Source organism: Maylandia zebra, linkage group LG2 (assembly GCF_041146795.1).
Source record: "Maylandia zebra isolate NMK-2024a linkage group LG2, Mzebra_GT3a, whole genome shotgun sequence".
NCBI lineage: Eukaryota > Metazoa > Chordata > Actinopteri > Cichliformes > Cichlidae > Maylandia > Maylandia zebra.
Genome location: NC_135168.1, coordinates 13,334,120 through 13,360,314, shown reverse-complemented (window position 1 = coordinate 13,360,314; position 26,195 = coordinate 13,334,120). Strand labels below are relative to the sequence as shown.

The 26,195-nt window shown below is 42.1% G+C and overlaps 1 protein-coding gene and 1 long non-coding RNA gene across 2 annotated transcripts; both read right to left on the bottom strand.

Annotated features, from left to right (window-relative positions):
• Positions 1-10,461: 10,461 nt before the first annotated feature.
• Positions 10,462-22,082, bottom strand: LOC143413434 (protein NLRC3-like). The gene is made up of 7 exons (XM_076876513.1): positions 22,053-22,082; positions 21,831-22,017; positions 19,905-21,702; positions 18,539-18,712; positions 18,152-18,325; positions 17,802-17,975; positions 10,462-12,517 (listed from the first exon to the last, which is right to left on the bottom strand). Exons 1-7 carry the CDS (start codon positions 22,080-22,082, stop codon positions 12,325-12,327), a joined length of 2,730 nt encoding a protein of 909 aa, XP_076732628.1. The 3' UTR covers positions 10,462-12,324.
• A 1,112-nt stretch (positions 22,083-23,194) lies between these two features.
• Positions 23,195-25,476, bottom strand: LOC112431444 (uncharacterized). Its single transcript, XR_013100580.1, has 3 exons — positions 25,413-25,476; positions 23,607-23,736; positions 23,195-23,351 (listed from the first exon to the last, which is right to left on the bottom strand). It is a non-coding gene; the product is annotated as an uncharacterized LOC112431444 (long non-coding RNA).
• Between the last annotated feature and the right edge of the window lie 719 nt (positions 25,477-26,195).

Below are 26,195 nucleotides of genomic sequence, written 5' to 3'. Positions count from 1 at the left end.
GGAGGAAGTGAAGAAGAGCGAGTGAGTCGTCTTCCTCTGTGGGCCCAACATCAGGCAGCAGCCACGTATTTTTAAAAACCCAGCACACTGCTTCAGAAACACTGAGTCCAGGTGACCAGAGTCATGTGATCAGTGAGGTCTTCACTCAGGACGTCACTGCTTCAGGACCTGATTCAGAGGTTTATAAGGACATGGATCATTGGTGCTGATGTTGTGTGAGAGCTGGTGAACCATGGGGAACATAAATAACAACCAGGCCATCAGCAGTTCTACCCCCAGCTCTAACACCTACATAATACACTATACATATAGTTATTGTTAAGGTTCAAATATTGAGGAAGGAGAGTACAAACAACCAGGTCCAGAAGAGCTTGGTCAAACAATTGATTTTAATGAACACACGCGTGGGGGGACCAGCGCCGTACGCAGACAGCGCTGATCTCCGACTAATCAAAGCATAAACAGATATTTTATACCATCGGGGTTTGAATTTAATGACGCCCCTTCAACGTCACACAGATACATACATACATACGTCAAATCAAAACCACAATGACTTTTAACACAGTTTGAAAAGAACATTATCTTCATGGCAGATGTTTCCTGTCAACCTTTTGACTGCCGCTTCTCCAAAACCACAGACCATGCTCTGCAGTAAGATACCACTTCTGCACGCCCGCAGTTGCAAGCAAACATGATTAACCTCTCACCTATAACTGAATGTATCTACTATGTGTGTGTGTCACGACCTCACTTGGCACTCTGTGTCACCTCTCACCTACTAACGCTCGCAGTCAAACAGAGGCCACTCTCACATGTGTCAGCAGTTTACTAAAACTATATATGTAGTATATTGAATAAATGTTTTAATCAAGAACCTCTACTAGAAGCTTAATAAAAGAATATAAAAGTATAAAAGATAATAATGAACAACCTGGTTATTCAAATAGCATCATCCAAACAGCTCCTCAGAATAAGCTGCACTTACACTCTGCTTTTAGTTTCACTTTTGCAAAAGCACGCTCTGCAAACCTGCAGTTTCCTGTCAACACTTTGCACAGAGTGTCCTCAGAATCAACAGAATCAGCCCATACACACTTAAGATTATAACAAGCATTCAAAAGCATTTAAGATCATAGATTCAACTCAACAGTTTAAAGTGGTTATAACTGCACCTGTAGTAAAGGCTAATTGGGTACCAAAATGTTTAAACATCTGAATGCAATATCAATGCTGTAGATTATATTATTAATGCAATGGTAATGATGATGATTACTAACAGTAGCAACAAAATAATTTCCCTGATCTCCACATTATATAGGTTATAGTATGTTATATATAAACGTAGCTGAAGCAGTTTCATTTGTAGCTTCACGCTGCACTTCACATGTTTGTCCACCAGATGGCAGCACAGAGGCCTGTGTTGGAAAGCTTTGAGTAATGAAGCGTTTTCAATCCAAGCTTCAGAAAGCTTCATGTGGTCATCAAGGAAGCAACCAGGAAATATCTGCTGTGTGTAAAAACAGCAACACAAGAATCCAGGATGAAGACAAGAAACTCAAAGCTCACAAAACAGGTGGAGCTAATTTTGTGACGTGTTTCTGTAAAAACACCACAGAAGTGAATCATCAAAGTTTCCATGTGAGCTGATGCTGCAGAGTTTCTGTGAACCTCCTGTGACCCCGCCTCCTCATACAGAGACATCTGATTGCTCTTCAAACTGCATCACGTGGACACATGTGATTGTGTGTTGTAGTATTGATCCCAATGCTGGTATCAGTCCTGGATCAATAACACTGGATGGATGCGTTCAGCATGGAGCCCCTGAGCTGTGTTACAGACAAACATGGAAACTGACAGGTCTGTGTCATTCACAGTCTGTAACACTTCTAAACAACAGAGGCTGACCCAAGTGCCTCAGAGCCAGGCACGCTCACATCACAGCTCTCTAAATAAGCCAGTTTCAAAATAAGAGCTGAAAGCTGTGTTTGCTTGTGTTAGCTTATTATTGTGGAGACTAACATTCAGTGATCATGTGTTCAGACTCATAATGATTACTCTCAGAAATCCTGATCTTTGTATTTACTGTGTGTTGGATCAATAACTGAGATTCATGGTATCACACAGCTGTGCTGCTGCTGATGTCAGCACATCTGGAACAATACGAGGTATCTGCTACCAGACTGAGCAGGACGTGAGACCTGTGGACTGTTTAAAGCTGTCCCTCCACAGCTCACTCAGACCTGATCCACACCTCAGTGATATTCTCTGACTTCCTCAGTAGAGACAGAAACCATTCAGATCTGGGACCATCAGCTGACTGATGATGTCACACAGACTGTGTTTTTCAGGAACAGTGATTCTGATGTGAGCCTGCTAGCTGACAGCAGACCTGATGAAAGCACATGTTCACATCTGTGAGGACAGACTGGACTCTTTGACTGCACCTTGGTTCTCCTCAGAGGTCTGTACAGGAGCATGTCCACCCCCACTGAAGATCTCAGTCACTGTGAAACATAGAAAGCTGCTTGTGTGGCCTCTGCCTCACATGTAGATACAGCTACAGGTTTCTCTGTCAGTCAGACTGAAACAGTGTCCCGATGCTGCATCATTCAGCTCTGTGCCCCAGTCAGCATCACTGGGAGCTACCAGTGTTTCTGCCCTTTTCCTGTAACACTACACTCAGCACAGGCTCAGCTGGTATCCAGTGTTGGACTTTGGCTTCAGCTGCTGTGATAGATCCTCTAACATAGATCAGCTCTGCTACATGTTGTTAGATAAGTGCAGCTGCTGTCATGTCCTGATGTTTCTCTGGCTCAGCAGCTTCTCCATCAGAGGTTCACATGGAGCTGATCCAGTATCTCCAGTAACGGTGTTCTGTGCCTCACTGGTTCATCCTTCTGTCTGTGTGACGTCAGTCAGATGTTGAAATTAAACTCTGTAATCTTCACTGTGTCACAGAGTTCAGTGAGTCCCGTTATTCACAGTATCAATCAGATCATCAGAGAACAGCTGATCAGCAATCAGTGGTGCCAACAGCGCCTCCTGTGGTGAGAGGATGCAATAATGCAATGTAGCATTTTTCCACTCAACACTTGCAGTCATGGAAACTGTCTGTTGGATCTGTGTGACGTTGCTTTCTTGGTTAGAGTTCCTCACAAATGTCCAGATGATTCTTCTAATGAGGCGTCGACCATGTTTGCAGCTCTTTGGAAGAAAACGTCGCCCTTTGCCATCCTTACTTTTCTTTGACTTCTTCAAATGCAGCTGAACTCCAGCTGGTATTTTCTTGGACTTTGCAGCTGTTTCTGGTCATCAGTTCATTCCTGCAAACCTCTGAAGCTGAACAACAATGATGCTGCATTGCTGGCTGATCCCAAAAGGTTGATTCTGTTCATCTGGACGTTTTCAGAAACGTTTGCTCACTGATCAGGTGACTTCTTCAGTCTCAGCTGACTGCAGCTTTACAAGCTTACAAACAGCACATTTGCACAATGACTGAAAGCAGCAGCACCTGATATATATGATACTAATATAATACATATACATATATAATCCATACTAATGATGAAGGAACTGAGCTCACAGTCCATTGTTCATTCAGTGAACTACTCAGTTTATTTTGGGCCTCAGAAATGCTCACTCTGTTTGTACATCACTGTCAGCAATAGACTCATTCTGCTGTGTGGACAGGAACACATGTGACATCACTTCCTGTTTGTTTGTGACTGAAGAGGAAGAAGTTTACAAGGAATCATTTAGAAGAGTTTCAAACATCAACTGATTGAATCCATGAATCTGAAAACGTGTTTGTGAGTGAAAGAGACAGACATGTACAGACTGAACTATCTGTTCAACAGTCAGAGTGTTTCTGTAACAGGAGACACTCTTTACACTCCACTCAGCACAGGGACACTGAGTCACCAGGATACCAGACTGTAAACCCAGGATAAAGAGTTTGAGTGAATGTGGTGTTGAAGGTGTGGAGGTGGATCAGAGTGTCAGAGGAGACTCTGTAGAAGGACAGAGTGCCAGCAGGACAGTCCACATACACTGCTGCTCTGTTAGAGACAGAGGAGGAGGAGGAGGAGATGGATGTTTTTATTTTATTGTGCCTGACAGACTGAGGACCATTATCAGAGCAGATCAGACTCCAGGACTGATCATTGCATCCAAACACACAGTCAGCACTGACTCCTTTCCTTGTGATGCTTCTGTAACTCACTGATATAAAAACCTCTCCTCTCCACTCGACCTCCCAGTAACAGCGACCAGTCAGACCATTTCTACACAGCAGCTGAGGATAAACATCAAATCTGTCTGGATGATCAGGATATGACTGAAGCTCCTTCACACGTGTCACCTTCCTGTTGTTGTCAGACAGTTGGAGCTTTGTGTTCACTGTGTTTGTGTCGATTGTGAGTTGACAGGAATCTGATGGAGAGAACAAACACAATCCAGCTGCAGTTATTGATCCATCATCTGTTCATTGATTGACACTTTGATGATGACTCCTGACATGATGAAGATGGTTGAATGTGTGCTGCTTTGTTTTCATGAATCCCATTAAAAACACACTTACACTTCCTCAGACCTGGTCTCAACCATCGGACTCCAGCAGGCTCCACCCTGAAAGGAGGAGGGGGGTCAGAGCAGCACAGTCAGCATGCACACATGGACATTACATGGCTCTCACACACACACTGTTACACACTGAGCTCAAAGCTCGGCTCCACTGTTTTATTCAAAGAAATCTACATTTATTTATCAGCACATTTAAAAACAGCTTGAGCCAAAGTGCTGCACAGAGTAGAGAGAAAATAGGAAACATACACAGTAATGACTATAAAGACTGGTCAGGATTGAAAGCTACAGAGTACAAATGTGTTTCCAACCGGCTTTTAAAAATGTCCAGTGTTGGTGACGACCTGATGTGAAGGGCGACTGTTCCAGAGTTTGGCTGCAGCCATCGATAAAGCTCACCTCTGTTTTTACGTCTAGTTCTGGTCAGAAGCTGCTTATCTGCAGACCTGAGGGCTCCACTTGGATTCTTTTGTTAAAGAGAGATAAGATGGAGCCAATCCATTCACAGATTTAAAGACAACCAGATCTGGAAGTGGATTCTACCACGTACTGGTAACCAGTGGAAAAAGCTGGTGATGGGTCGTCTAGCACAGACCCACCGCTGGAACCAGACAATTGATGAGGGAGAGAACTGTGACAGCGCCGTTCCTTCACTTGACCTCAGTCGCTCTCGTCTGCTCCCTCGTAACACTGCTCTTTATTGAGCTTACATGAATATGCACAAGTTCATTATGACGTCTTACACAGGTATGAACAAAGAGTACCAGTCTGTGCATAGTGTGTGTGTGTGTGTGTGTGTGCGTGTGTGTGTGTGTGTCTGTGTGTCTGTGTGTCTGTGTGTGTGTCTGTGTGTGTGTGTGTGTGTCTGTGTGTGTGTGTGTGTGTCTGTGTGTGTGTGTCTGTGTGTGTCTGTGTCTGTGTGTGTGTGTGTCTGTGTGTGTCTGTGTGTGTGTGTCTGTGTGTGTCTGTGTGTGTGTGTGTGTGTGTGTGTCTGTGTGTGTCTGTGTGTGTGTGTGTGTGTCTGTGTGTGTGTCTGTGTGTGTCTGTGTGTGTGTCTGTGTGTGTCTGTGTGTCTGTGTGTCTGTGTGTGTGTGTCTGTGTGTGTGTCTGTGTGTGTCTGTGTGTGTGTGTCTGTGTGTGTGTCTGTGTGTGTGTGTGTTCCAGATGTGACCCTGTGACCCCAAAGCTGGTGCTAAGAGTCCAGCGGTCCCCCTAACAAAGGGCTCTTATACTTAACCAGACACAGAGTAGGTGTCCTCCTACATCAGGGGTCTCAAACTCGCGGCCCGCGGGCCAATTGCGGCCCGCAGGACGATAGTTTTTGGCCCCACCTTAACATGAAAATGTAATGTTAGTTTGATAATGTATGACACTTTACAGTGTTGTGGGCGGAGCTGAATTAACCCACCAATCAGGGTGGGATATGGATCTCAGGGGACACCAGCCGGGCTTGATGCAAGCAGGGAAACATTTCTCAATGAGTCAAAGTTCCAGCAGCGTTGCCCTGGAGTGTTTCTTTCTTTCCTGTGCCTGGCTGGCTTCCTCCTTTCTATTGGGCAAACGCCGACATTCGCCCCAGCGCGCTGCGTTCACAACACTTCAAAAAAAGTTGTTTTTTTAAGTTGCTGCCCAGCGGGACATTATACGTATATAGATTTATACACACGTCAGTGGGATTTAAAGTTATTTTTCCACAGAGAGAGATCTCATATTAACTCTCACAGTGATGCGTAGGCGGCGGGATAAAAGAAAGTCATGAACTCAATGCAGCCCAATTTAGTCTGCAGTCACATAGCGACACCTGTTCATCGGCAACAACAGTCCCCGGTAACCCGGACTAATTATAGGGTCGCACCGTAATTTGTGGCTCGATGTTTTTATTTGCATCACTGCGTTTGCATTGCAGCAAACATGAACATTACATATATTTCAATATAATGTAAAAGCAGTGAAAACAACTAACATCAGAAACAGCTGATGTTATTTGTTATATGTCACGGTGTCATTTCCGCTTCTTTCTCCTGTAACAACAGCCCGGCGCCGTGAGCAGTCGCCTTTTTTGCGCTCGCTATCCCTGCACTTTCTACCATCTGCAAACGCCACGGTGTTCGTGTCGTCATGAAAGACATGAACATCGAGCGTAAAAACAAAGGAGACTGCTACCGGCTTTTTATCTGCCGATCGCCGTGCTACGGTTGCAAGAACAAGAAGCAGAAATGACGTTCTCTACGCGTTGAGACGTTCCCCGTCCGTCGGCTAAACGCTTGATTGAAACTTCAATGCGACAGTGACACCAAGTAGAATTATAAATGTCACATAGCCCCAAACATGTCTTTTTCAAAGCCTGCGGTGAAGAGAAAGGTTGGTGATGAGCACCGACAATTTCAGGAAAAGTGGGAAATGCAATATTTCTTTGTTGAGCACAGGGGCACCCCGACCTGTCTTATTTGCACAGAGAAAGTTGCGCTGCACAAGGAATACAATTTGAAACGTCATTACACAACTAGACATGCTGAGCTGGATGCAAAATACCAGGGAGACGAGAGAGCGAACCGGGTTGCCAGTCTTAAAACAGATCTACTGAGGCAGCAAGATTTCTCCAAGAAAGCAACCAAAGAGAATAATGCAGCAGTCGGAGCCACGTGGTTAGTGAGATGATTGCTAAAGCAGGGAAGCCATTCACAGAAGGTGGATTTGTCTAAAAGTGCATATTGCAGGCTGCAAATATAGTCTGTCCGGGAAAGAAAGGTCAGTTTAGCAACATCAGCCTTTCTGCCAACACCGCAGCAGATCGCATTTCTGACCTGTCAAGTGACATTTATGACCAACTGTGTGAGAAAGCCAAATGTTTCAGTGTATACTCAGTCGCTCTTGATGAGACCACAGACATCACCGACACTGCCCAGCTCCCAATGTATGTCCGTGGTGTTGATGACAGTTTTGAAGTGATGGAGGAGCTGCTCACAGTAATTCCAATGCATGGCCAGACCACCGCTCAGCAGATATTTACAAGCTGTGTGATGCCATTGAGAATGTTGGTTTGCCATGGAAGAGGTTTGTTGGAATAACAACAGATGGAGCGCCATCAATGACAGGGAGGAAACATGGACTGGTGGCACAAAACAAACTGGAAGAGGAAGGCGTGGAGGAGGCCATTGCTCTGCACTGCATCATCCATCAGCAGGTCCTTTGCAGCAAATGCCTGAAGTTTGACAATGTGATGTCTATTGTTGTGAAATGCATCAACCAAATCAGATCCAGGGGCTTAAAGCACCGAAGGTTCTGAGCTTTTTTAGAGGAAATGGAGTCAGAATATGGGGATGTGCTCGACTTCACTGAGGTACGTTGGCTCAGCAGGGGAAATGTATTAAAGAGACTTTTTGAGTTGAGAGCAGAAGTGAAGCCTTCATGGAGAAGGATGGAGTTAGTGTTCCTGTGCTAACTGATCCCAAATGGCTCATGGACTCAGCTTTTCTTGTTGATATGACACATGAGCTTAATGTACTGAACAAGACGTTACAAGGCCAGGGGCAACTTGTCAGTGCTGCCTATGACAACGTGAGAGCATTCTCCACAAAACTGGCGCTCTGGAAAGCTCAGCTCTCTCAGACAAACCTTTGCCATTTCCCAGCATGCAAGGCACTCGTGGATGCAGGCACACCATTCAGTGCTGACGAGTATGTTGATGTCATTTTGAGGCTACAGGAGGAATTTGATCACAGATTTGCTGACTTCAAGACACACAGAGCCACCTTTCACATTTTTGCGGACCCCTTCTCCTTTGATGTGCAAGATGCCCCTTCTGTGCTTCAAATGGAGCTCATTGAGCTGCAGTGCAACTCTGAACTCAAAGCAAAGTTCAGGGAGGTGAGTGGAAAAGCAGACAAGCTTGGACAATCTTTGAGAGACTTGAGCCCTAGTTTCCCTCGGCTTTCCCGAATGTTCAAGCGGACCATGTGCCTTTTTGGTAGCACATACTTGTGCCAAAAGCTCTTCTCCACTTTGAACTTCAATAAGTCCAAGTACAGGTCCAGACTTACGGATGATCATCTTCAAGACATACTGAGGGTCGCAACTGCTTCCTCCCTCCGGCCAAATCTGGCTCGGCTATGCGAGAGGAAACGCTGCCAGGTCTCTAGCAGCAAGGAGTAGGCAAGAGAAGCCATGTTCAGAAGAACAGTTCATTTTCTCCAGTGTTCCATTCATGTTCAGAAGAAGGTTATAGAACTGTTAATACAGACATTTCAATCTAAATACAGCAGATATAGAAGACTGAAAAAAACACACAAGTTCACTGACTAAAAATATCTTATTATTATTTTATTTATGTATTACAGATTGATTTATTTTCTTATTAATTCTTAATTTCTTTATTTATTTTTCATATTTTGTGTTAAAAAATAAAAATAAAGAGATTTGAGAAGATTGGAATTTTTTAACCATGCCTTTCTTGTGGAAAACCTAATGCGGCCCAGCCTCACCCAGACTCTGCCTGCAGCGGCCCCCAGCTAAATTGAGTTTGAGACCCCTGTCCTACACCATAAATCAGTAAGAGAGGGTACGACCTCTCTCACGGCCCCAAGTGGTGTGTGCATGCCAGAGCACTCTGGAAGGCACACAGAGTCTTTACAGACTACTAAGGATCAAACCTCTATCATCATGCAATCGATTATACAACTCTAAGCATATATGAGTAAATATTTCTAAGCATAAATGACAATCAACAATATAAACCTTACAGCTGGTTTTAATAACAGAATTCATTTGTTTCTCAAACGAGAAAGAGCTATCGAGAAACACTCCTAAATCTTTAGTTCTTAACTTTTCCAGTGGGCCAAGGTCAACATTATCTGCTAATGCTAAATAGGCTGCCGTTATTAACTAATGCTAATTTGACATGAATTAGCATTATGCACTAATGCTAACACTTACTTTTTTTAAAAATGTGAGTAGCTAATGCTAACACTATTTCCCTTAACTTTATAACAATGTGAACGGCTAATGCTAACACTCTTTTTCCTAGCATTATAACATCTGAGCTGCTAATGCTAAGTAGGCTGCCATTAGCACCTACGTCTAATTTAAGGCAAATACGCATTAGAACCTAATGCTCATATCGTTTTCCTTTGCTTTATAACAATGTGAGCAGCTACTGCTAAATAGCATTAGCTAATAACAGCAGTCTAATTTAATGCAAGTTAGCCTCATTTGCATTACAACGATGTGAGGAGTTAACGCTAAGTATGCTGCCATTAGTGGCTAATTCTAATTAGGGGTGAATAAATATTACCAGCTAATGCTAATATCGTATTCTCTTCCCTTTTAACAATGTGAGCAGCTAGTGCTAGGTAGGCTGATGCTAGCAGCTAATGCTAAAGCTAATTTAATGTGAATTAGCATCACATTAGTGAGGAGTTAATGCTAAGTAGACTGCCATTAGCAGGTAATGCTAATTTTAGGTGAATAGGAATTGGCAGATAATGCTAATACCATATTTTCTTGCTTTATAACAATGTGACCAGCTAATGCTATGTAGGTTGCCGTTATTAGCTAATACTAATTTGAGGTGAATTAGCATTATCCCCTTATGCTAACAATGTTTTTTCTTACTTTTTAACAATACAAGTAGCTAATGTGAACACTTTTTTTTTTTTATTGAATTCTAATTTTTCCCTTGCGATGTGAAGAGTTAATGCTAAATAGGATGCCATTAGTGGCTAATTCTAATTTTAGATGAGAAAGCATTAGAAGCTAATGCTAATACCATATTTTCTTGCTTTATATCAATATTAGTAGGTAATGCTAAGTACGTAGCCATTATTAGCTAATGCTAATTTAGGTGAATTAGCATTATCCATTAATGCTAACACTGTTTTTGCCAACTCTTTTCCCTTGCATTATAACAATATGAGCAGCTAATGCTAAGAAGGCTGCCATTATTAGGTAATGCTAATTATTATGTGTGTTAGCATTATCCGCTGCTGCTAGCAATGTTTTATCTTACCTTTTAACAATATCAGCAGCTAATGCTAACACTACTTTAATTTCAGTTAAACCTACTTAGCATTAATTAACTTCATTTAGCATTAAGAAGTTTTTGCTATAGGCTACCATTAGTGGCTAATGCTAATTTTAGGTAAATAGAAATTGGCAGCTAATGCTAATACCATATTTTCTTGCCTTATAACAATGTGACCAGCTAATGCTAAGCAGGTGCCATTATTAGCTAATACTAATTTGAGATGAATTAGCATTATCCGCTTATGCTAACAATGTTTTTTCTTACTTTTTAACAATACGCCATTAGTGGCTAATTCTAATTTTAGATGAAAAAGGATTAACAGCTAATGCTCATACTGTTTGCTTTGTAAGAATGACAGCAGCTAATGATATGAAGTCTACCGTTATTAACTAATGCTAATTTGATGAGAATTAGCATTATCCGATAATGGTAACTCTTTTCCCCTGCATTATAACAATGTCAGGAGTTAATGCTAAGTAGACTGCCATTAGGGGCTAACTCTAATTAGGGGTGAATAATTATTAGCAGCTAATACTAATACCGTTTTCTCTTTTTCCTTATAACAACTTGAGCAGCTAATGCTAATTTGATGCGAATTAGCATTATATTAGTGAGCAGTTAATGCTAAGTAGGCTGCCATTATTAACTAATACTACGTTGACGTGAATTAGCATTATGCGCTACTGCTAATACTGTTTTCTCTTACTTATTAAAAATGATAGTAGCTAATACTAATACTCTTTTCCGTTGGGTAACAACAAAGTGAGGAATTAATGCTAAGTTGGCTGCTTTTAGCGGCTTATTCTAATTAGGGGTGAATAATTATTAGCAGCAAATGCTAATACCGTTTTCTCTTTCCTTATAACAATATGAGCAGTTAATGCTAATTTGATGTAAATTAGCATTATATTAGTGAGGAGTTAATGCTAAGTAGGCTGCCATTAGCAGCTAAAGGTAATTTGAGGTGAATAAGCACTAGTAGCTAATGCCAATACCCTTTTCTCTTGTGTTATAATGATGTGAAACGTTAATATTGTTCTCAAACAACAGAATGAGAATGAAATATTGATTCTAACAGGGCCCATAAACAGCATTAGCTTAGCAGCATTAGCTTATCAGAGTCTCCATCATGGTCACACAAATCCTTAGCGGAGCAAAGTGGCCTACTTAGCAATAGCTGCTGTAGAAAGCAAAGGGAAAACAGTATTAGCATTAGCTGCTAAATGTGCACTTGAGAACAAATCTATTGTGAATTCAGCCGTGAATGTAGTGTTTCCAGTAAGCTTCCATTTCCAAATGTTAGCTGCTCCTGTCTGCCTCTTTGTCACACACACAGACTGAAATGATTCACAGCCTTGTTTCATCCTTCTGTCAGTGTCACTGACTGTCACTGTGACTGTGGACATACAGCATGGGAAACACACACATGGCTGATACTTGTATCTAAAGTTACAAAATGTTGTCTCTGTCCAAATATTACCTAACTGTAAGTCTACTTTTAATGAAACTCTCAACATGACTTATCAGTTATCATTAATGTTCCTGCAAACAGACTCCTTGAAGACCCCCTACATAAATATCCATGTACTATCCAGCTAGACTAGTGTGTCTGTCCCTGAAAATATTCCTGCATGTGTGATTGTTCATGTCTCATCTGCAGGAAACAAACAGGAAGTGAGTGAAAGACACAGGAAATGATTCCAGCTCTTCCTCCTATATCAGACATTCTCTCCATACCTGAGAGTGTCCAGTCTCCAGCCTGGATCCTTCAGTCCAGCCGACAGAAGCTTCATTCCTGAGGGACCTGGATGATTGTAGCTCAGGTCCAGCTCTCTCAGATGGGAGGGGTTGGAGGTCAGAGCTGAGGCCAGAGAAGTACAGCCTTCCTCTGTGATCAGACAGCCTGACAGACTGCAGACACACAAAACAACAATCCATCTGTTATCCATCTCTATAGCAGCATAACTAAGTGATGGTTCAGGGTCACCTGATCCAGCTCTAACTATAAGTTTTATCAAAAAGGAAAGTTTGAAGCTGATCGTCAAAGTAGAGAGGGTGTCTGTCTCCTGAACTCAAACTGGGAGCTGCTTCCACACCCAGTCCAACATAGCCAGGCTTTCTTTGCTGCTTTGACAAAACCTCAAATCCCAGTCAGAGATGGTGAGCATCATCACAGTGATGATCATTTCTCTGTTAACCCAGGCTTTCTGCTTCAGGATCTGTGCACGCTCACAGAACAAGGAGACCTTTAAACATCATTTCACTAAATGGATGGACTGAGCTCAGCCTACAGATGAACTGGATAAATAAAGATTTGACCTCAGTGTGCTCAGTGTTCCTGTCTATTCCTAACATATTCCTAACATGATAGCTGCACTTTAGAGCTCTAAAACTGGAACTGACACATATTTAAACTCCACATGTTACTCAGTACATTCAGTTCTGACACTCGCCCACAGTCCAACAAAGGAAACATGGAGATCACATCAGTTTGTCACCAAAGTCTAATTATTCCAGAGGGCAGTGTTGATACAACTAAAGTTATTTTTAAGCAAAGTTGAGTTTTTTATTGTCGCAGTACTTCATGTCTGAAGTATCACTTAAATGCATTACACGCTGTTGATGGCAGCAAACAAACCACCCAAACAAACAGAGGTGGGAGGCTTGGGCAGACTACGTAGGATCAGCTTGTGGGAGGAGTCAGGATAAAACCAAAGAAAGACAAGCTAACAAACACCACAGTGAAGTGAGTAGCTACAAACTGCAGGCCGATTAGTGTTGTTGAAGAAGTCGGTCTGAGGAACGTTCTTAGGATCAACAAATGACGGCATGTATGAGCCTCCCTCAAGACGCACCATCACAAGAAGAACACATGAGCTGTAGAAAAAGGAGAGACTATGAAAGCCACGGCGTTACAACGTGCACCAGCTGTTGGTCTCTCTGGAGACTACTGGGCGTGGCTGGGTAACCATGGTTACTTGGGAGTTACAGTACATGATATTAATGAAGAGTGGGAGCTGCGTTCTATAGCAAACAATTTGTTATGAGGTAATCAGCTGATCTTAGTTTAACCGGAAGCCCTTCACAATAATTGCAATGCCTTTATTTTGTACAACTACCATCAGTTCGTCTGTACTGATGGTAACTTAAAGTCACACTAATGTCGTTTAGTTTCTATAGTTTATGTAGTGGAAGTATACTACAGTACCCTGATCACTGATAGGACAGATTTATGTAGATATACACCTTTGTGTTTAACATTACTGCATTATAGTGCTGTGATCTTTGTCCTTATATATGGCTATATTAGCTATACTGATGTACGTACATATAACTGGATATGTAACTTATCTATTCATCTTATTTGTCATGTATTTGTATTGTGTACTTCCTTTTTGTAAGAAACCACACACATGATCACAGCCGCAAGAATCAATCAGTGAAAGAATAAAGTGTCTCAAACCAAACCTTAAGCTCTTTATTCCACATGCTGGGATCATTTGGCCTTCAGTGGTGTTCTGGCTGACACACTGGAGTGAACGGGGTGCTAAAGAGTGAATCGGACACACCAGTGTCATCTCTGATATCTCCACTACATTTAATCGTCCTTCAGCTTGTGGCTGCCGTTAGCCGGTGTGCTAGTTAGCTGGTGTGCTAGTTAGCCGGTTCGCTAGTCAGCTGGTGTGCTGACCAGCGAACCAGTAGGTTACAAGATGAGCTTGTCTGTCTGATGAGCCAGCTCTCTCTGTCTTGGTCATTTTGTCCTTGGGCAAAACCTAACCTACCACTACAACTGTAGCTTACCTCCACCAGTGTGTGAATGTGAGAGTGAATGAATACAGGGAGTGCAGAATTATTAGGCAAATGAGTATTTTGTCCACATCATCCTCTTCATGCATGTTGTCTTACTCCAAGCTGTATAGGCTCGAAAGCCTACTACCAATTAAGCATATTAGGTGATGTGCATCTCTGTAATGAGAAGGGGTGTGGTCTAATGACATCAACACCCTATATCAGGTGTGCATAATTATTAGGTAACGTCCTTTCCTTTGGCAAAATGGGTCAAAAGAAGGACTTGACAGGCTCAGAAAAGTCAAAAACAGTGAGATATCTTGCAGAGGGATGCAGCAGTCTCAAAATTGCAAAGCTTCTGAAGCGTGATCATCGAACAATCAAGCGTTTCATTCAAAATAGTCAACAGGGTCGCAAGAAGCGTGTGGAAAAACCAAGGCACAAAATAACTGCCCATGAACTGAGAAAAGTCAAGCATGCAGCTGCCAAGATGCCACTTGCCACCAGTTTGGCCATATTTTGGAGCTGCAACATCACTGGAGTGCCCAAAAGCACAAGGTGTGCAATACTCAGAGACATGGCCAAGGTAAGAAAGGCTGAAAGACGACCACCACTGAACAAGACACACAAGCTGAAACGTCAAGACTGGGCCAAGAAATATCTCAAGACTGGTTTTTCTAAGGTTTTATGGACTGATGAAATGAGAGTGAGTCTTGATGGGCCAGATGGATGGGCCCGTGGCTGGATTGGTAAAGGGCAGAGAGCTCCAGTCCCACTCAGACGCCAGCAAGGTGGAGGTGGAGTACTGGTTTGGGCTGGTATCATCAAAGATGAGCTTGTGGGGCCTTTTCGGGTTGAGGATGGAGTCAAGCTCAACTCCCAGTCCTACTGCCAGTTTCTGGAAGACACCTTCTTCAAGCAGTGGTACAGGAAGAAGTCTGCATCCTTCAAGAAAAACATGATTTTCATGCAGGACAATGCTCCATCACACGCGTCCAAGTACTCCACAGCGTGGCTGGCAAGAAAGGGTATAAAAGAAGAAAAACTAATGACATGGCCACCTTGTTCACCTGATCTGAACCCCATTGAGAACCTGTGGTCCATCATCAAATGTGAGATTTACAAGGAGGGAAAACAGTACACCTCTCTGAACAGTGTCTGGGAGGCTGTGGTTGCTGCTGCACGCAATGTTGATGGTGAACAGATCAAAACACTGACAGAATCCATGGATGGCAGGCTTTTGAGTGTCCTTGCAAAGAAAGGTGGCTATATTGGTCGCTGATTTGTTTTTGTTTTGTTTTTGAATGTCTGAAATGTATATTTGTGAATGTGGAGATGTTATATTGGTGTCACTGGTAAAAAGAAATAATTGAAATGGGTATATATTTGTTTTTTGTTAAGTTGCCTAATAATTCTGCACAGTAATAGTCACCTGCACACACAGATATCCCCCTAAAATAGCTCAAACTAAAAACAAACTAAAAACTACTTCCAAAAACATTCAGCTTTGATATTAATGAGTTTTTTGGGTTCATTGAGAACATGGTTGTTGTTCCATAATAAAATTATTCCTCAAAAATACAACTTGCCTAATAATTCTGCACTCCCTGTAGTGGGATTGTAAAGGGTCTTTGAGGGTCTCGAAAAGCGCTATATAAATGCAATCCATTATTATTATTAAGAGCATCTTTAGGCCTGACTGTGCTCATCCTTCCTCCAACCTCTCCTTACCAAAGATAACAACTACATCAGTATTAGCTCAATAACAATTTCTGCAATTCAATTGTGGACATTCATTTTTAAACCTTGTGTAAAACGATAAAACCTCAAAGTCTGAGCATTATTCTTTGTGCAAACAGCTCTTGCAGGTTCCCCCGGACTTAGGTTATTTTTATTATTTAATTACTTTCCTTTAAGCAGCTGTTCAGGCTACTAAACTCATCCCAGAAATAACAAGTGACACCATTAATAGTAGAGGTGGGAATCACCATACAACTCGCGATACGATATTATCACAATACTTAACGCACGATACGATATTATTGCGATTTTTTAAAATATTTTGCGATATTTAAATTCTGCACATAAAGGTAAACTTTATCAATATTCATTTTATCTAATATCAAAGTCTCACACTCAGTCTTTCTCTCATTTCAGTCAGTTTTATTGTTGACAAACTGAACGGTTTGTATTACAGTCTAGTCCAACTTAACTGAATGCAACCATCTGGTACAATTATAGCTATTCTGAACTATGCAATTTATGAAAACTATGCAGCCCCTTCAGCAACTGAAGAATTTGAAAGTAAATTTAAAAAAATATATAATTTTACATTAAATAAAAAAGTTTCAAACTTAATTAAAATTAAACATGTCTTAAATTAAAATAAGTAAACTGTCATGTTTATTGCTGCCAAAAAAAAAGTTAAACACATTTGGACAGTGAAGGAATGTCAGGATTGTTGCTCAGAAAAAGGATCAACATGCTCTGAAGTCAACATGCTCTGACTCCAGAGCATGTTGACTTCAGAGAAAAAATTGTTTGTAACAAAATATCGATTTCTGCTGTCCCTGTATCGATACATTATTAGCAAACAAAATATCACGATACTACACAGTATCGATTTTTTCCCCCACCCCTAATTAATAGTGGAGCTAACTTTAACAGGTGAAACTGATTTGACCTATAAGGCTACTGCAGTTACTTCTTATCAGGTTTAGTAGGGAAGACATCTGGATGAGGTAGTTAGTAGTATGTAGTTAGTACCGGGCGAGTCCCCTCCCCCACATCGGCACCAGAACCCTGTATTATCTACAGGGTAAGACTGCCTGTTTTATCAAACTATGGCCATTACTACTGTGATCATTTGCAGCCCAGTGTGCCGCTCTCTCTGCTGGGATGAACCACTGGAGCTCACCCAGTCATCCCTTTCTTTCTCTCAAGAAGAAGTGAAATAAATATATTTATTATGTTACGAGTCTAATATTCTTTAAATCAAACTGTAATGAATAAATCAAGCAAGAAGATTTGGTGGCTCCACGTGTTGTAGAAGAAAAGATGAACATCTCATTTTGAGAAATCAGCCTTTAAAATTAAGTACTGTGAATAAAAAACAAACAGCGAGCCAATCAGCAGTCGCCAATATCCTCCTAATTTCATTCACAAAGAAATCAAATATATATATTATGGGCCCAAAGGAGCCTAAATCTTTAAATTAGGCAGTGCATGAAGTATTTTTTTAAATAAACAGAGACATGACTATAACAACTTTTAGTAATTCAGAGTCCAATTATCCACTCAAATGTAAATAAAAGTTCACTTGACAGCTGTAAAAGTTACCTGTTTATACAATAATATAAATCACATTTCAAATGATCATCTGTGGAAAAGTTTGAATCCTGACCTGAGAGTTTCCACTGCACACTGTGAACTCTTTAGTCCAGCGGACAGAAGCTTCACTCCTGAATCCTGCAGGTCAGAGTTACTCAGGTCCAGCTCTCTCAGACTGGAGGACTGGGAGCTGAGGACTGAGGACAGAGCTTCACAGCTTCTCTCTGACAGGTTACAGCCACTCAGTCTGAAAAATAAAAGACAATCTATAAAACAAGTACTCATGTAGAGTTTGTTAATACATTTCACAACATTAAATGTTGACTTTCTATTTTTAAAGGAAACATAAACATACTAAGATACAACATCATATGTATGAACTTTAATTAATAATTCTAAAAACCAAATGTTTTCTGATCTGACCTCAGAGTATTCAGTTTACAGTTTAAACGTTGTAGTCCAGCAGACAGAAGCTTCACTCCTGAATCCTGCAGCTTTCTGATACTCAGGTCCAGCTCTGTCAGACTAGAGGACTGCGAGCTGAGAACTGAGGACAGAGCTTCACAGTTTTCCTCTGAGAGTTCACAGATGTTAAGTCTGAAGATAAAAACATGAATAAAGATTGTTGTTAAAGTGTAATCAGGGTGCAATAGCTTATTGTCTTGTGCTGAGCAGGTTAGTAAAACTTCCGTTTAACTTTGAAATGAATAAAAATGCTATGAAACAAGGATAACTGGATAAAGACATAAACAAAAACAAACATCAAACACATAAACAAACAGAACTAAACATAATACAAATTGATCTGACCTCAGAACATTCAGTTTGGCATGTGGACTCTCCACTGCAGCAGACAGAAGCTTTACTGCTGAAGCCTTCAGGCTGTTGGTACTCAGGTCCAGCTCTCTCAGACTACAGGACTGGGAGCTGACCACTGACAGCAAATTTTCACAGCCTTCCTCTGAGACGTTACAGCTGCTCAGTCTGAGAGAGAAAGGGAAAAACCACAACAAAAAAAACAAAGAATATATGTGATCAAATTAAATTTGTTTATATGTTGAACCCTTTTTTTTTTTTAATTTATTTAAACCTATGAGACTATGAGTGCTACCAGTCCAGTGCACATGATTGGTACCTTGATGGTACCTTGCTCAGGGGTACCACAAGGTAGCTATTCGGTGGATTCGACCCCTGACCTTATGATCATGGGGCGACCACTCTGCCTACTGAGCTAATAATTCTGTGTACACTGTCATACAATATTAACTAAAACAATTATTTTAGAAAATTTTAGTAATTCAATAATCATGCTCATTACCTGTGTATTGTGAATAACACTTGATTTTAAACACTAGCTGTATAAAACTCCTCCTGTTAAAGGTGTGTATAAAGGAGATGAGCTGAAATGCAGACTTCATGGAGAATGTTTGCTGTCAGCATATATCAAAGACAAAGCAGAGATCCATCCAGTCTCTTCCACTAAGCCCACAGAGGGACAGACAACCACTCTCACTCACACCTGCATGAAGTTTAGATCACCAGGTAACCTAACTGCATGTCTGTGGACAGTGGGAAGAAACTGTAGAGGACCCAGAGTGAACCCACTGTAATTCTGTGATAACACTGGTTATGGAAGCCTTACAGTTACATATGGTTACTGACAAGAAACACGACCTTAGAGGCAATTTCAGTAATGAAGACCGAGTTTCTCCCTCCATACAGGATGAAAACATGACAGCACGGCAGAGATTTATATTTAAAAAGGGAGGGTGTGCACTGAAAGTGAGATACAAACTTGAACTTAAATTATGAACATCAGAAAAAGATGTAGGTGAAGTCTGGCAGGTGAAGTTTGTGCTTTAGAATAAAACAACCAAACTCCTGGAGTTGGAGACAAATGAACAAGCTGAGGATAATAAACCTGTCAGAGGGGCTGAAGCATCAGAGCTCATGTTCTTATAGGCTGGGTCTGGATTGTCCTTTGATAAGAGTTACAGAACAAAGTGTGTTTTAGAAATGCTGGAGTGAAACATTAAAACTACCATATATTTACTGAGTGACTGATGATCATTTAATTTACTATTTTAAAAAAATGTTACAGTGTTCTTTGAACTCAGCATTTCTGATTTATTTCCCATGATTTTAACAATGAAGCGATGACAACAGATTTACTCACAGAGCTTTGTTGGAGGCTTTGACCACTGGCAGCATTCTCAGAAGAGCCTCCTCTGAAGCAGAGTATTTCTTGAAGTCAAACTCATCCAGATCTTCTTCTGATGACAGTAAGATGAAGGTCAGAGCTGAGCACTGAGCAGGAGACAGTTTACCTGTGGAGAGACTTCCTGAAGTCCTGTATTGTTGGATCTCCTCCACTAGAGAACGATCATTCAGTTCATTCAGACAGTGGATCAGATTGATGCTTTTCTCTGCAGACAGATTCTCACTGAGCTTCTCCTTGATGTACTGGACTGTTTCCTGATTGGTCAGTGAGCTACTTCCTGTTTGTGTCATCAGGGCTCGTAGGAGAGTCTGATTGGTCTGCAGTGAAAGACCCAGGAGGAAGCGGAGGAACAAGTCCAGGTGTCCATTTGGACTCTGTAAGGCCTTGTTCACAGCACTCTGGTAGAAGTGTTTCTTTGCAGATTCTCCTGTTTCAGACTTCTTGGAGGTTGTTTGTTGTTGTTCCAGCAGATTGAGTCCAGAGTTGATGAAGGTCAGATGGACATGAAGAGCAGCCAGAAACTCCTGAACACTCAGATGGATGAAGCAGAACACCTTGTCCTGGTACAGTCCGCTCTCCTCTTTAAAGATCTGTGTGAACACTCCTGAGTACACTGAGGCTGCTCTGATATCGATGCCACACTCTGTCAGGTCTGATTCATAGAAGATCAGGTTTCCTTTCTGCAGCTGATCAAAAGCCAGTTTTCCCAGAGACTCCATCATCTTCCTGCTCTCTGGACTCCAGTGTGGATCTGTCTCAGCTCCTCCATCATACTTGACCTTCTTCACTTTGGCCTGAACCACCAGGAAGTGGATGTACATCTCAGTCAGGGTCTTGGGCAGCTGTCCTCCCTCTCTGGTTTCCAGCACATCCTCCAGAACTGTAGCAGTGATCCAGCAGAAGACTGGGATGTGACACATGATGTGGAGGCTTCGTGATGTCTTGATGTGGGAGATGATCCTGCTGGCCTGCTCCTCATCTCTGAATCTCTTCCTGAAGTACTCCTCCTTCTGTGGGTCAGTGAACCCTCTGACCTCTGTCACCATGCCAACACAGTCAGGAGGGATCTGATTGGCTGCTGCAGGTCGTGTGGTTATCCAGAGGCGAGCAGAGGGAAGCAGTTTCCCCCTGATGAGGTTTATCAGCAGCACATCCACTGAGGTGGACTTTCTAGGGTCAGTTAGGATTGTAGTTTTGTGGAAGTCCAGAGGAAGTCGACACTCATCCAGACCATCAAAGATGAACACAACCTGGAAGTCTTCAAAGCTGCAGATTCCTGCTTCTTTGGTTTCAGTAAAGAAGTGATGAACAAGTCCCACCAAGCTGAACTTTTCCTCTTTCAGCACATTCAGCTCTCTGAAAGTGAATGGAAATATGAACTGGATGTCCTGGTTGGCTTTGTCTTCAGCCCAGTCCAGGCTGTATTTCTGTGTTAAGACTGTTTTCCCAATGCCAGCCACTCCCTTTGTAAGCACTGTTCTGATTGGTTCATCTCTTCCAGGTGAGTCTTTAAAGATGTCTTCTTGTCTGATGGTTGTTTCTGGTCTGTGTGGTTTCCTGGATGCTGTTTCAATCTGTCTGACCTCATGTTCATCATTGACCTCTGCAGTCCCTCCCTCTGTGATGTAGAGCTCTGTGTAGATCTGATTCAGGAGGGTTGGGTTTCCTGCTTTAGCGATGCCCTCAAACACACACTGGAACTTCTTCTTCAGGGTGGATTTAAGGTTACGATGACAAACTGCAGCTTGAAGTTCTGAATGAGAAGAAAAATAAACACTCAATTCCAAAAAGAACTAATCTTTAAAACATGTTGCTCCATCTTCTATCTCTGGAAAATGTTCATTTATCCAGCAGCTTAAATCTTTAGATAAATCCTCTTACGTCTCTGCAGACGGTCAGCCAGCTCCTCCTGCTTCATTCTCCTCAGGAAGTCCACTGTGATCTTCACAAATGCCTCTCTGCTGCTGCTCCTCTGACTCTCTAAGCATTCTGGGTAATCTGGACTCAGAACCTTCTGGATCTTCTTCAGCTCGTTCTTCACAAAAGTGATGATGTTGTCCTCCAGCAGCTGGAACAGAATATTTATGAATGAGCCAATCAGACTGAAATCATGGAGCCAAACATCAGATCCATGTTGGACACACTGACGATCCACTGGTCTACAAAGAGCAGCATGGAGATGACTGTGAACAGAACAGATGTAACAGTAGTTGTTGTACATGTACAGACCATAAATATGGAGTCCAGCTGTGTTTGATGCTGCTGGGCAGACTGACCACTGGGAACCTCTGAGCTCTGCTGCTCCACTCTGTGGAGGAACCATGAAGGATTAGATCAACACAGGATAAAGATCCAGGAGTTTCTGCTCAAATAACTTCATCTGAATCAAGTCTGTCAAGTTTTAAACTCTCAGATTGTGAACATATCAGTAATTTTCAGTCTGTTTTCATGGACGTCCTTTCAGTGGTGATGTCAGGGATGATTTTGAAGAAGCTCATTAAACTGAACCATCAGCAGATCACTGCTCCAAAACCAGAACATGATCCGAGTCTCCCTCCACCACCAGAACACCAGCTTTACTAACGTGGTAGATCAGTGTAGTACAGATCAATAACTGATGAGTCATTTGATCAAAATCACTGAGTGCTTCACGTCTGACCCTCTGATGCTTCTGTAGACATTTTGCATATTTAATGAATGTCTGACAGTTTTACATTCATTCTATGAACACAGTGGAAATGTTGTGTTATAGTCTCCATGTTGTTTCCAGCATCATAAATTCTTAAGTTCAGAAAATTAGATTCTTTCTTCACAGCTGAAAAACAACAACATTTATTCGCTATTGAAATCTGCATCGTCCACTCCAAAGGTCACAATCTGAAGGTAACATCTGGTTTTGTTCCCTGTGGTTAACTCTGAGCATCAGTATGGTGGGATTTATCCACTACATCCACACCACTGTGGTTCAGTGTTGTCCTGATGGAGTAACAGCAGCCAGTATGATCCAGGCTTTAGCTGCTGGGTCTCTGTGTGACCTCTCAGACTGTTTAACAGATCAGACACAAAGAGAATCAGAGCAGCTCTGTTCTTTAAAGACAAACATGAACCCACTCAGGTCACACTTTCCCCACAGATATGAGCATCACTGTCCTCAAACAGCAAATGACCAAGTCGAACATTTGGATCTTTTCTCTTTCATTGTTTTCTTTTTAATGAATCTTTGTAACAATCTGAGGATGTTTCAGGTCATATTTATCCAGGAAACACAAACATGTAAAGGAGTCATCACAGCTCTCTGACCTCGTTGCTCCAGGTTCACCACTGAAGTCTGGAGGGAAATCTTTGGACCGGTCACTCCTCACAGACGGACAGCTGGACCCTGCAGACTGTGACCTCTGACCTCTGCAGACACAAACATGATTGAAGCAGCTGTGATCACACAGACTGCAGATAATGCAGCCGTTTCCTGTCAGTAACATCCTCTTAGATTAGAGTTCAGCTTTTTACAGGAAAACTGGACAAAACTGATTTTTGTTACAAACTCATTTTCATTTCCTCTCAGCTCACAAACACAGTCAGACAATCAACCAGAGTCAACACTGATTATAATGTCAGTGCAGAATTATTTCTGTTACTCAGTGAGTTCAGCTCTCTGACCTCGTTGCTCCAGGTTCACCACTGAAGTCTGGATTATGATCTTTGGACCCGTCACTCCTCACAGACGGACAGCTGGACCCTGCAGACTCTGCTCTGTCCTCCTCTTCCTCCATCATCATCTTCAGTCAGTCTGAGAGGTAAACCACAAACACTCAGTGAGTTCACATTAACAGGAGGAACTGAGTTACAGTCGCTGACCTCTGACCTGTCATGTGACCATGAAACCAGGTCAATATGTCTGTAGGTTCAGTCATCCAGGTCATGTGATCTAAGGAGCTTGGAGAGAAAAGAGACGTCTTTAAGTTTCTGGAAGACGTTTCATCTGAGAAGCTTCTTCAGCTCTAAAACCAAACGGTGGAGAGTCCCAGATATTTAAACCTGAGAGGGAAAGAAAGCATGTCGCTGACCCACCACTGATGTTATTTCAAGGAGGAAACTGAGAGCCTTTGCACCAGGAGCACAAACATCAGCTCCAGCAATGATCCACTGATGTGTTTTTATTCCATGTATGAATGTTGTTATTGACAGAGATGACGTTTGTGTGTCAGTGATGCAGTGACTGTTGTTGTTACCTGTACAGGCTGGTTAGACTCTATGAAACAGATCATACAGATCTCTGCATGTTAGAAGAGACTATTAAAGGTCATGAATGAGACAAAGGCAGGGAGGCGTCCTTTACAGCTAAACAGCAGAGTGAGAGAACAGCCAGCACCTCTACATTTATCACATTATACAGCACATGTATGATACTGACAGGGATGAGAAGAATTTAGTGATTCTGATCCCATCATTGATATTACTTATTGATTCTCAGTAGCTCTGCTCTGACAGTCACCACCATCACTGAGCAGCATATCAAAGACATTTGTGCACATTAACTGCATGTTGTGGCTCAAATGTTTGTGCATGTTGGAGGCATTTCCTCTTTGTTGTGATCAGTGTTGGTCATTACTCAAAACAGTCATTATTACACATATTACACAGAACACTTTGATTAAAAGTAATGGAGTACGTTACTTCATTACTCCTCATAACATTACTTTGATGTTACTGTGTAAAATGAACAAATGAGCATGTAACAACATAAAGCTGAGGTACAGCCCCACACACCAACACAGATCCTGATGAGGTCACGTGATGTTTCTCTGAGTGTTTATGAACACAAATCAAAGATGAAACAGCACAAAGACACTTCAAAGTGATTCTACTGTAGAAACATGAACAGGTAGAAACCTGCAGCCTGACTGCTCATCACTTTGTTACCTGTTCAAGTTCAGCAGCAGCAGCTCACTTTATCACGGTGCTGGTCTGGGGTCAGTGTTTACTCAGCTTTAACTCACTCTGGGTTCTTGGCTAGCTTAGCGTTAGCTTAGCGTTAGCATGCTGTGTGCTAGCTTAGCGTCAGAGCTCTGCAGGTGTCTCGTGTGTAAACATTAATCACAGTGACAGTAAAGGAGGTAAAGGGCTGTGACGTCATCACGTACGCTGCGTCCTCTGTGGGCTCTGAGTGAACTCAAAGTACAAACTACAAGTACACAAACACGAACGTAGCTCAGAGTGGCGGACACACTCGGCCTCGTTGGTCCAGCTGTGAGTCCGTTACCGTGAACTATGGAGCGGCAGATTTGTGCTGAACTAAGCTGCACACAGCTGATGTTAGCCAGGAAACATTACACACTGACTTTAATGGAGAGACCGGAAATACAAACACACACAGTTTGTTGTGTGAAGAAATCAAACACGAGCTGAACAAACAGTAAAGTTCCTAAAGACAAACTGTTAAAGGAGGAAACAAAGCAAACTTACAGTTTCTTCACACCAACAACAAGCTCCACTCCACACCTGGACACTAAACACGGACACACAGGTGAGCTGCTTCCTGGAAGGAGGCGGGGCTCCACCTGAAACTCAGCACAGGTGGGAGGGGCTCAGCTCTGTGTGTGCTGATGTGTTAACTTTAAAAATATGCCGTCTGACTGCTCAGACTGAGTCAGAGTAAAGTTCACATGCTGACGTGTGGAGACATGAAACCTTGTTGTAGCTGCAGGTGTGAACACACTGATCCCAGATCAGCTCTGCTGTATTTGTAACATGAACATTTCTGCTGCAAAGCTTCAAATGTTCAGCATGTTTCTCTGTTTCCAGTCTATAGATCCAGTCACACTTTCTACCTTCACCTGTGCAGTAAAGACTGAGAGCAGAGCTGAAACCAAGCGTCCAATCAGGGAGCAGCATCAACACCTGAGCTTCATTCAGACTCTGTTATTGAAGATGTTGTTGGTACAAAGTTCATCTGCTGCTCACATGAATCCATGAAAGATTTATTTCACTGAATGTTTCTTCAAAGCTCATTTCAACCTGTTGAAGTCATGAATGAAAGTGCAGACTGAGAGTGGATCACATGATGTTTGAGGTGTGTCATGTGACATGTTCAGTATTGTCACACATGTCTAGATTGTCCCTGATATCATAACTGCTCAAACACTGATGATTATATTTGAAGAATTATTCCTGATGGCAGCAAAGTTTGAATGGAGCTCTCTGTCTGTGCTGATTTGTCGCCCTCTGGAGGTCAAAGCACAAACTGCA